General features: G+C 35.1%; 1 protein-coding gene across 1 annotated transcript; it reads right to left on the bottom strand.

The window, feature by feature from the left end:
• Positions 1-3,630: 3,630 nt before the first annotated feature.
• On the bottom strand, positions 3,631-4,196 carry BDR25DRAFT_372902 (uncharacterized protein; the record flags this gene model as incomplete). The annotated part of the gene is made up of 1 exon (XM_033697257.1): positions 3,631-4,196. The coding sequence occupies one exon, from the start codon at positions 4,194-4,196 to the stop codon at positions 3,828-3,830; it is 369 nt and encodes a 122-aa protein (XP_033545259.1). The 3' UTR covers positions 3,631-3,827.
• Positions 4,197-12,178: the final 7,982 nt, after the last annotated feature.

Here is a 12,178-nt window from a genome sequence, read left to right as displayed (position 1 = left end):
GACACGCTTAGAGACTAGAGAAAGAGGTTTTAAGCTATTATTATTACTTATTTTTTTTTTACACTTTACTAATGCTTTTTTTTTTACTTTACTAAGACTAATAATACTTAAGTCTTTAAACACCTTTTTACTAATATAAAAAGAGGTTAGAGCGTTACTAGCTATCTTACTATAGATAAGCCTAGCAAAAATTAGTCTAAAAACCCCTAGAAAGCCTTAAAGACCTCTAGAGAAACTTAAAAGAGTTTAAAAAGTAGCTAAAAATTATAAACTTATTAAGATAAATAATAACTTTATTAACTTTTTTATAAAGACTTTTAATAATGTTTAGTAGGTACTTTTAAGTGTTACTAAGGTTAATTTAGGTCTTTGTAATGAGGTAGGCGCCCCGCCTGCCAAGCCGATACTATACGACTTTCCCTACTGTACTAAAAGGTACGCACGAGAATACTTAAGCTAAGTATTCTCGCATAGTATAATATATATATAGGCAATGCTAGGGTAAGCACTAGCACTAGCGGTTGTCTCTAGCCTAGCCTAAACCTCTATGAGCGAGAGAAGGCCACGTGGTTGACCGTGCCGACCTCGTTACACTACCCCCCCCCCTTAACAGTCTTAGTCCCTAAGACTTTAAGGCTGAGGATATATATCTGCTCTACCCTAATTATAGCCTCGCTATAATTTAAGCCAGAGTGATCGCTGGGACTCGAACTCTCGACCTTTAGGTAGCTTAAGTATTATGTAATGAGGTAGGCGCCCCGCCTGCCAAGCCGATACTATACGACTTTCCCCACTGTACTAAAAGGTACGCACGAGAATACTTAAGCTAAGTATTCTCGCATAGTATAATATATATATAGGCAATGCTAGGGTAAGCACTAGCACTAGCGGTTGTCTCTAGCCTAGCCTAAACCTCTATAAGCGAGAGAAGGCCACGTGGTTGACTGTGCCGACCTCGTTACAGTCTTAAGCTAAAAAAAACTACTAAAGATAGTGCTTATAATAGTTGTAATTACTAGGTAATAGTCTTTTAGGCACTATAACTTAAGAATTAGTAAAAGAACTAAGAAGCATCCTAGAGACCCCTAAACAGCTATAAATAGCTCTAGAATAACTTACTTAATAGTAGTCTCTACTACCTTTATAGCAGCTATTGCACTTTAAAAGGTTATTAGTGCGCTTAGGCTCTAACAAGCTTTAATAAATATAAGTATTATAAGTTTAGACATTATAATTCTTCTTAATAAGAAAATAGCATAGTAGAATTATGCCTAGCTTATGCGCTATAATCCTACTTATAATTTTATTAAAGTAAGTTAAGTAGAGATTAATAGTAGCTAAGGCTTTATTTATAGCTAAGGTAATCTTATCTAACTGCTTACTAGCTAAGAAAGACATTATTAGTAGTAAAATATGCAAAACAGGGCTTAAGAGGCCTAGAAGAGCCTAGATTAGAATAGACAAGACTAGAGGCCTTAAAAATAGGATAGGGGATAGCTAGCTAGGGTGGCTAGCTAAGGAAGAATCTAAAGGTAGTTAGAATAGGGACTCTCTAGGACAGACAGAGCTTTATATAGGGTCCTCTAGCCTAGGGGGGCCCTAGAACACTCTAGGAAGCCCTAGGAAGGCCTAGGGGCTCCTGCAGAAAATCTTTTTAAAATATATACTAAAAGCGTAGAGTAAAGTGTAAGTGTAATAAAGAATTTAGCTTAGTAAAAAGTATTTAACTTCTTAAATTAAATTTAAAGTAACATAAAATTATATAACTTCTAAACTTTAAAAAAAGGCTTAGATTTAGGCGTAAGATTACACCTTAAAAATACACCTTAAAAAAAGATAGGGCTTTATAATAACTAGCTATCTAGGTGTTTCTTAGGCTGTTGTAGACTAGCCTAGACTGCACTAGGCAGTCCTAGATAACTCTTAAACTGTGCTGTTAACCCTGCACTTCCTAGATAATGCCTACCTTGCCTAAAAAGCTAGGCATCCTAGACAGGTAATACTTTGAACTAGACCTACAGTATACTAGATCTGTCCCTACCAGCGCTGCCTCCGTACCCTCCGATTGGTCCATAAGCGAGCCCTGCCCCAACCTAGCTAGATTGTGGAGCACCACTGGTGGAGTTACGTCGGTCCAACCATAGACCGTAACACAATGCCAGCCGAGTACCATAACGACTACCCACAAGCCATACCCACAAACGATACGTATGCATGCTATATTACAGAGTCTGGCTTGCAGAGCCCTTGCGCAACGTTCCTGTCCATTATCTACTTACTACTAACCGCTAGAGGTGGATGGTGTTCGATTCCACCAAAAACCCAAATGCGGCTAGCGACTAATGCCAGCCATAATGCTTTCGCGACTACCCACAAACCATACCCACAAACCATACGTATGCATGCTATATTACACAGTCTAGCTTGCAGAGCCTTTGCGCAACGTTCCTGTCCATTATCTACTTACTACTAACCGCTAGAGGTGGATGGTGTTCGATTCCACCAAAAACCCAAATGCAGCTAGCGACTAATGCCAGCCAAGTACCATAATACTTTCGCGACTACCCACAAACCATACCCACAAACTATACGTATGCATGCTATATTACACAGTCTAGCTTGCAGAGCCTTTGCGCAACGTTCCTGTCTATTATCTACTTACTACTAACCGCTAGAGGTGGATGGTGTTCAATTCCACTAAAAACCCAAATGCAGCTAGCAACCAATGCCAGCCAAGTACCATAATGCTTTCCCGACTGCCCACAAACCATACCCACAAACCATACGTATGCATGCTATATTACTAAGTCTAGCTTGCAGAGTATTTGCGCAACGTTCCTGTCCATTATCTACTTACTACTAACCGCTAGAGGTGGATGGTGTTTAATTCCACTAAAAACCTAAATGCGGCTAGCGACTAATGCCAGCCGAGTACCATAATGCTGTCCCGACTACCCACAAGCCATACCCACAAACCATACATATAAATGCTATATTACAGAGTCTAGCTTACAGAGCCTTTGCGCAACGTTCCTGTCTATTATCTACTTACTACTAACCGCTAGAGGTGGATGGTGTTCAACTCCACCAAAACCCTAAATGCAGCTAGCGCCCCTTGCTGCCTCGCTAAACAATCCTCTTACTAAAAACAGTCAAGACCTTACTAGTGCCTACCTTTCAACCACTCTCTCTTCTGCCACAACACCTATATAGCTTAACCGCTGCCTGCCTATGGCTTTTAAACCTGTTTTTGTCCCTTTGCGCTAAAAAAAATCTTACTGTCCCGGTCTATCCTTATGCCTGTTTCTGCAGTTCATATTCCTAGGTTATTGAGTCCCCACGCACTCCCATATGCCTCTAAGTAGACTCCTACCGTATTCGGACCCATTGTCTTGCCTGTGCCGTTACACTTATTAGCTGTAACTAGCTTAAGAAACACAGCTCTATATTTAATTAGGTAGCTATAACACTTAAAAACACCTAATTAACGTAAAGAAATGTTATAAACGTTATACACTAATAATTTATACAGAATTTATAAATCTAATAAATATAGATTAGAATAGTACCTAAAGAAGAAAAAACTTTAAAAAGTTCTTTTATTAAAAACTAAAAGCTAGGGCTATTTAATTAATATAGAAAAACTTATAGAAATTAACCCTCTATAATATAATAAACAGCTAAGACACGATCCTCTCAGCTAGTTAACTCACAGCTATGCGGCCTCTAAAAGGCTGTGTAACTAACAGTTAGACACATTGCAATAAATCGTGGACATATCCTTAGGTGAACACTATCAACAGCGTCTAACAATTGGCTTGTAATTGTTAAACTCTAACAACAATATACTTCCTCTCCTTAAAGTCATTTTCAAGCTTCGCTCTTACTTGACTCCCATCTGTATCAACCTTCGGGTCTACTGTCCCCTTTGCTAAGATAGCGTGACTATCCTTTTGGGCGGCCTCTTTAACCTTCTTATCTGCTGCATTCTTGTTCGCTTGTATGATCAGCTCAGGCTTGCCGTCGATATCCGAACCCTTGTCAATCCTGAAACTGTAGTTTGCGTCGTTCTTCGGGGTACGGCTTGGAAACAACCTCTGTCCTCTAGAAGTGTTGGGCGCTTTTTGTACAACTTTGTTCCACTGAACCTTGTTGAGGAATGTTTGGAGTGTTTTGAAGGAGATGTCATGAGGCATATTGGTGGCTAGGAAGCTTCTAACAAAGGTGAGCAACGGACAACAGAAAGGTAATTCAGCGAAATACCTTCGCTCAATATAATGATATTTCTAACAACGTAGAAGTTTGATATTGAACTGATAAAGTGAAGTGTATTGAGTTAAGTCTAAGTGTTCTGTTGCAGAGTATTTATTTACATCTATAATGGCAGGGGCAGTGAGGACCATGGCAGTGGCTAAGGAGATATAGTGAAGGTAGTAGGAGCTATAGTAACAGAAGTCGGGGCTGTTGAGGCACAGGGAAGGAAGGTTTCTATACCAGGAATGCCACAAGAGTCCCGCTCCTTCTCCCTGGGGACGTAAGAAAATGAGCTCAGGGACCAGGGGCCACAACATTACCCTAGCGAATTCTAAGCGCCTAGTGATTGCGGCACCGGAAGGCTGGACGGACACAATTACACCATTTGCGAGGAGAATCGACACGCACGGACAGTGAGTGCTCTTGCATGAGCCGGGAAGGGGTCATATGTGAAGCGAGTCGACAAGGTGGTGAGATCCAAACGAAGTGGATTGAACGAGTGTATTGTATGGTCTGAGGAGCTCAATAGAGCTCTGAGCTGACTATATTTATCTCAGCAAGCTCAGACGGGATGGGGAGAGAGCCTCGACAGGGGCAAGCCCCTGCTAGTCAATTGGAACCCTGGCGAGTAGCCTCAGTGGCGCAAGCCCCACTTCTCTAGCCAATGAGGGTGTAAGAAAGGCTTTCTCTCCCCAGCTGTCTAAGGGACTTTTGTGATTTTTTAGGTGATATTATGGTTCTAAACCTCCTCCACTATGCACCAGCATAACTAAGAATTACTGTAGCTCTACCACTTTTCGTCTAAACCAGGTTAGATTTTAATAGGTAATAGAGACAGTCTCTAGCTATATTCTAACATTTTTGTAACCTAATTCTAACAAGATTTAGCAGAGTATTGCGCTATTAAGTCCTGCGTAGGACATTTTAATAACTCTATAACTACACCTTAATGCAACTCTCTAACTACATAATATATTATCTTTAGAATTTAAGACCTATCTAAGACAGGTTCTATTAGGGAGCCTGCAAAATTTTAGAAGATCTAGGCTGCTAGTTGTCAAGCTGGATAGTAGGCTAGGGACATCGCGATCGCTCTTATGTCTACAGCTCAACTAGCTGTTGTCTGAGGACTCTAAGGATCTAGGAGCCATCTTAGACTAGCTCTATTAGGGAGTCTGCAAAATTTTAGGAGATCTAGGCCGCTAGTTGTTAAGCTGGATAGTAGGCTAGGGACATCGCGATCGCTCTCATGTCTGCAGCTCAACTAGCTGTTGTCTGAGGACTCTGAGGATCTAGGAGCTGTCTCAGACTAGCTCTGTCAGGGATCCTGCAAAATTCTAGGGAATTTGGTCTACTAGTTGTCAAGTTCTAGTCAGGAGGGCGATACTATTAATCTAAAATTAGGGTATGGATAGGTTACAGTTCTGCGCGCGTTTAGATTTTTCTCTACTAATAATAGTTATGTAACGGCGCAGGCAAGACAATGGGGCCGAATGCGGTGGGAATCCACTCAGAGGCATATGGGAGTGCGTGGGGACTCTGAACCTGGGAATGCTATTAACACCTATAGGCCTTGTACAAAAGGATATCAGAAAACTACTAAGCTAGCTACAGGGGCAAGGTGCGACTAAATACATAAGGGAATAGAGGTAACTATAGAGGACTAGGTTAAGTTATAGTTAGGGCTAATACAGGGACCCTTTAGATAGAATCTAAGAAACCTAAAATAAAACAAGTTATAGAATTATTACACTACCTTCTTTTTTATAAGCTAATAGTCTTTATCTATAGTGTGTAAAAAATATTTAGAACTAATTTAAAACTAATTTAAATAAGATAACATAGTCTACAAGCGAATGTTCAACACAAGCAAGTGTTCCGCCCCACTACTAAATTTAACTTTAAAGACTATTAATTTAACAACGCAAAAATATACTATATAAAATAAACTACTATAGGATTATTTAATATCCTCACATGTACAAGAGTTATGCCTAGGCTTGTTGCAGCGCTTGCAGCGCTGTGCGCGCGCTGCGCTGCTTTTAGCAGTTAACTCCTCCTAAGGCATTTTGCTACCTCCTGCTATACTAGCAAGCTTCTAAGTACTTAACTTAAAGCCCTAATAACTTGTTAGAGTTTCTTCTTTCTAAATTTACTTTTTTTTACACTGCTTGCGCTTTGTAGCTGCCTTACAGGCCCTCTCTAGGGCAGCTGCTTAATTGCGCTGTAGAACAGCAACATAAGCTATCTTAGTAGCGCCCTTGCTTAGCTGCTTTACTAGATTAAGCATAGCAAAAGAAGACAAATTCTAATGCCTTTAAATCTAATTATATAGTAGAGTTAACTAAGCCTTAACCTTATAAAGATTGCTAGGTGTTTAAGCCTTCTAGGCAGTATTTAGTAGTAGAGTAGCTAGCTAATTAGGTAGCTGTATATTAAGCTTTAAGAGCACTAGCTCTAGGTTAAATAGGACTAGTCCTATAGCTCTAAAGCCTGCGCAGATATTATCTATTGTAATTAAGCAACTAAATGCTACCTTAAAGGCTAGTAGGAAAGTTAGCTTGTTAATATAGTTAATCTAGTAGCAGATTAACTAGCTAATCTTAGTACTGTACGCGCGCTTTAACAGCGAAAAGCAGCCAACGTCAAGCGGCTGTAGAATATGTGACGCGTGTGCTGGCATACAGAGCGCTATAATACGCCTCTGCTTACAGAGCTCTAGGAATTTAACAGAGTAATAGCTCTTATAGCTATTAAAAATAAGTAGCTACTATAAGCCTACTAAGTAATCTTTTATGTGCAGATTAAAGTGCTCTAGCTATGTAATTCTATATTTATTAGTTGTCTAGCTGTTGTTGCTAACACTAATAGCCTAGTCCTTTAGTATATCCTCATCCTTATACTAGGCAGATAGGTGATGCTTGCCTTTAAAGATTGCGTACAGAGGTATTGCCCACCCATCTGCGTTAATGCCTGCAATAACCGTCACCCATTCACAGTCGCCTAGCTGTATAGCCTTTAGCCAATTACGTCTATCTGTGCCTGTGACAACTATTTAGCTTAATATAACCCCCATCTAAAAGCCTGTCTTGTTAAAATTATACGTGTCCTAATCTACAATGCTGTACTTTAATTATGTAGCCTCTACAAGCTTAAACTACTTACTTATAATTACTAGATCTTCGCATTTTGCTTGTTAGTAATTGTACAGTTAGCTAAGGTGGGTTTTAACTGCTAGCGTACGCGCGACAAAGTTAGATGGCCAGTTAATACCTGCTAGTGGAGCGCCGCGCTTAGTAAGAAGCTTGTTAGCCATCTCTTGTACAGCACCTAGAGTAGGCGCAAATCCTTAGGAATCTAGATTAAGTATATGCTTAATAATTACCTCCTCTTCTAGCTTTGTGAGCTTCTTGTTGTTAGCCATACAGTCACGTCGCATAGTCATCCCTGCGCGTCGTCAGCGGAGAGCCATTTAATTAACATTGTAAAGTGCTGTAGCGCGCCTCTTAGTTAAAGACGCGTCTCTATTAAGAGCTTAAATAGCTAGGTTAATTCTAGCCTCTTTTAAAGATAATTAATTGTATGGTTGTTAATGCATCGCGGTTAGTAGTAGGTTGGCTGCGTTTTGGTGGTGGGGCGGAACACTCGCTTGTGTTGAACATTCGCTTGTGGACCATGTTATAATAAGTATAACTATTTTAACTAAAATTTTCTATTACTAAGAAATAGACTAAAAACCTAATACTAATATAATGCCTTTATTATAATGTTTTTGTTTAGTAGTAACTAGTAGTGTAGTTATTATTAATATAGCAAATTTATTATTTATAGCAATAAGTGTTTACTTACCTTACTTATATAGTTTAGTTAATGTTGTTAGTTTCTTCTTTAGCTATTATTTAAATCTCTACTTTATAGGTATTATTATGCACCTAATATTTTATAGCTTAGTCTACTAACTAATTATAGTATTAAAGAAATTTACTATGCTACTCTGCCCCCCTCTTAGAGCCTCTTTAGAGGCGTTTTAAGTTATCTACTTTTAGGCTGCTTACGCTCTTACTTATAGCTTTTAAGTTAAGTTTTTTTATTAGTCTTTTAAATTAAAGAAATGTAAATATTACACCTTACATAATAAAAAATGTAACTTTATATAAATATAGTTTAATACTACTAAGGTATAGTTTACTAATATGTGCGTAGGTTCTTTTATATTATAAAAAGAAATTTCTAGTCTTTTAAAGCTATCTTAAGCTATAGGCAGCAGCTTAAAACATAAAAAGTAAAAAAAAATAAAAAAGAAGCTTTTAAAGCTATTTTAAAGTTTACTTAGAACCTAGCGCAGGTAGTGTAGGTTATAAAGAGTTAGAAAGCTAGTCTTCTTATAGCTAGTGTCTAAGTAGCCTTATTTTACTAAAACACTAAGCTACTTTATTAAGTTTTAGCCTTAGAGGCTTTAGTGTTTAACCTTTAAGCAGACATTACAGCGCTCTTAGTGTCACGGTATCCTCCCCGGATCCTAGACATAACTGTATTAGACGCGTACTAGAGTATTATTAGTGCACGTCTAACATAAACACAACACAACACAGACATAAACTTAAGTATAAACTGCCTTAACACTAACTAAACCTAGAACAGGCTTAATTTATACCTAAAGCGCTTAGACTTCTAAGCTAAGTATTTAATTACTAATTTTCTTTTAAACTTTTCTATTCCTTACATAACATCTTATACTTACTATAATACCTTATATAGTAATTAAACTAGACCTTTATAAAGCTCTATAACCTTACTTATGCATAATTATAACATTATGTTGTGTTAAAACCTTAGCTAAGAATAGCCTCTAAATCTAATCTAATAAGCTTAGTACTTATATAACTCTAAGCTATTAAAGTAAGCTAAAAATCCTTTTTAAAAGCGCTTACTTTATAAAAAAGCTACTATGTTATAAGCTTTAAAGCTTTTTAAAAGGACTTTAAAGAACAGCTTTATGTTATTAAGCAGTCTATTTCTGCCTTAACTTTTATTATAGTAGTAGAAACTAAAAACTTACTAGCCTTAAAGCTTACCTAAAAGTCTAGAGATAGCTTAACTCTCTTCTACTTAATGCTGCCTACAACTTATAACCTTTCTAATCTAGTAATAAAATCTAACTAACTCCTTAATCCCTTACTGTTTAACAAAAAATAGAAAGACCTACCTTCTTTTCTACATAAGCTCTAATATAAACTTAAAGAAAACATAGACTAATTCCCCTTTAAATGCTTTTAGTTACTATATGCTTACTTTTAACTTAACTATAATATAACAGCTTTAATTAACTTACTAATAAATAAAGATATTATTAACCTAGATTAATTTATAGCGTTCTTATAAGTAACTTATAAAGACCTAAATAAAAAGTTAACAGCCCTAAGTTACCTAAACACTTTATAATAAAAAAAAAAAAGCTTTACTTTATACTTTACTAAGTTCTACTAACTTACATTTAATATAGGCCTAAATAAGATAGGTCTAATTATAGCCTTATATAACTCCCTCTTAACTAAACTATAACGCGCTATAGTAGAAGAACCCCTTCTAAATAACCTTAACGCGTATGCAAACCTAATTGCTACCTATAATAATAACATAAGGTTCCTCTCTATACAAGCTCTAATACGCCCCTAAACTAGCGCAGTTGCAAATAAGAACTCTAATGTAATAAAAATTAATTTAAATTATGCTTTAGTTAGTTCTAGAAAGCATAAAGATTATAAAAAAAAAAGTTAATGCTTTAAGTGTAGTAAGCATAGTTATATCTTTTAAAACTGCTCTATTCTTCTTTCTTAAGTCTATATAAGTAGCGCTGCTAGCACTTATTAAAAATTCTTACTATCTTAATCTTATTTTTATAAGAGCTTTAACTTATATTTAAGCTTTAATCCTTCTTACTACTTTTAATGTAGCTGCAGCTATAGCAGTAGAAGCCTGTAAAAAGGCTTGTCCTAGGGCTAAGTTGCCCTTTAGGACTAATTTAACACTAAATCTTTACTAACTTATAGGCTAAGTCCCTTACTAATAACTAAAAGTACTAAGTTAATATTCTTATATATTTATAATAAAAAACTATATTAGCTTTAATATAAGCTCTTATTAACTTAAAAGCAAATAGCATAAGTTACATTAATAAAAAACTAGTGTGTAAACTAAATCTTTAATTAACACTGCTTACTTAAATAATTTACTTAACTAAATTTAATAAAAAATAACTTAAAAAACGTTCTATCTTTTATACTATAACTATTATAATTACCTACTAATACTATAAGAAGCAGATTAAGCTTTATGTAATAAATATAAGATATTATAACCTAATTTTAGAATAACTATAGCTATATTAGCATAAAGTTGCCTTTAATTACTAAGAGTAAGTTCTAAACTTTAACTCTTTCTAATGCTAAAATATATGCTTACGCTCACACCTAAACAACACCTAAGTAGCACTTAATATAGAAGGTCTCTAGACCTACTCTCTAATAACTTAAAAAAAAACTACCTAAGTAAGGCTAATAAGCTAAGCCTTTTACTAAAATAAGCTATGTAAAATAATTTAATAACTACTTAAACTTAAAAAAAAAAAAGCTTTTAAAGAATCTTTACTTACTTAATTTAGACATAAACTAGAACTTAAACAATAGATAGACAACTGCTACATAAGACCTGCCTTATTTATAACCCTAGCTTAACAACTAGATTATAAAATCTACGCAGTTATAATTTCTAATATAGACTAAGCTCTAGCTCTCTAAAAACGCACTAACTTAAGAATAATAGTCTTTTAAGACTACTACAACTTATTACATGTCTTTTTCTAAGACAAGTTTAATAAGCTTTTAATATAATATCTGTATAATTACTAAATAACTCTTAAGCCTAGTAAACAACCTAGTTATAGGCTACTATATAGAATGTTACTAAATAAATTAAAAGTGCTTTAAAAATACTTTAATAAAAACTTAAAAAAAGAGTTTATTTAAGCTAGCTTTTTACTAGTAGTGTTACTTATACTATTTATAAAAAAACCTAAAGGTAGGCTTTAATTTAATGTTAACTACTAAAGACTAAACACTATTACTATTAAAAACTAATACTTAATTTCCTTTTTACAAAAAACCCTAAGCTAACTAAGTAAAGTAAAGTATTTTATAAAGTTAGATATTATTACTACCTTTAATAAGCTAAAAATAGTAAAGGGTAATAAGTAGCTAACAGCATTTTAGACTTAATATAAACTATTTAAGTACTTAGTAATGCCCTTTAGCTTAGCTAACGCGCTTAGTACTTTTTAACATTTTATAAACAACTTGCTCTAACTCTACCTAGACATGTTCTACACTACATATATTAATAATATTTTAATCTATAGTAATAGCCTTTTAGAGCATAAACAGTATATACGCCTAGTGCTAAAAGCTATAGAAGAAGTAGGTCTACAACTTAACATAGATAAATGTAAGTTTTACTAATTAAAGGTTATGTATTTAGGATATATAATCTTTATAGATAGCATTTAAATAAACCTTATTAAGGTTTAGACTATGCTAGATTAGTAATACCTAAAGGACATAAAAAATGTTTAAGCTTTTATAAAATTTACTAACTTCTACTAATAATTTATTAATAACTTTTTATAGTAAGTAAGCCTTATAATTGCACTTACTAAGAAAAGAATTTAATTTAACTTTAACTTAAATTACTAATAGTCTTTTAACTAGCTAAAGAAAGCCTTTACTAAAGCTTTAATACTCTACTACTTTAACTTTAAACTACTAATACTTGTAGAAGCTAATGCCTTAGACTACATAGTAGCAGGAGTTTTTATCTAGACTAAGCTAGATAGGACTATTAAGCCTATTACATACTTTTTAAAAAAAAT

Source organism: Lindgomyces ingoldianus, assembly GCF_010093535.1.
Source record: "Lindgomyces ingoldianus strain ATCC 200398 unplaced genomic scaffold BDR25scaffold_24, whole genome shotgun sequence".
In the NCBI taxonomy this organism is placed as follows: domain Eukaryota; kingdom Fungi; phylum Ascomycota; class Dothideomycetes; order Pleosporales; family Lindgomycetaceae; genus Lindgomyces; species Lindgomyces ingoldianus.
Note: the sequence above shows the minus strand (reverse complement) of the source record. Positions and strands in the feature narration are given on the sequence as shown.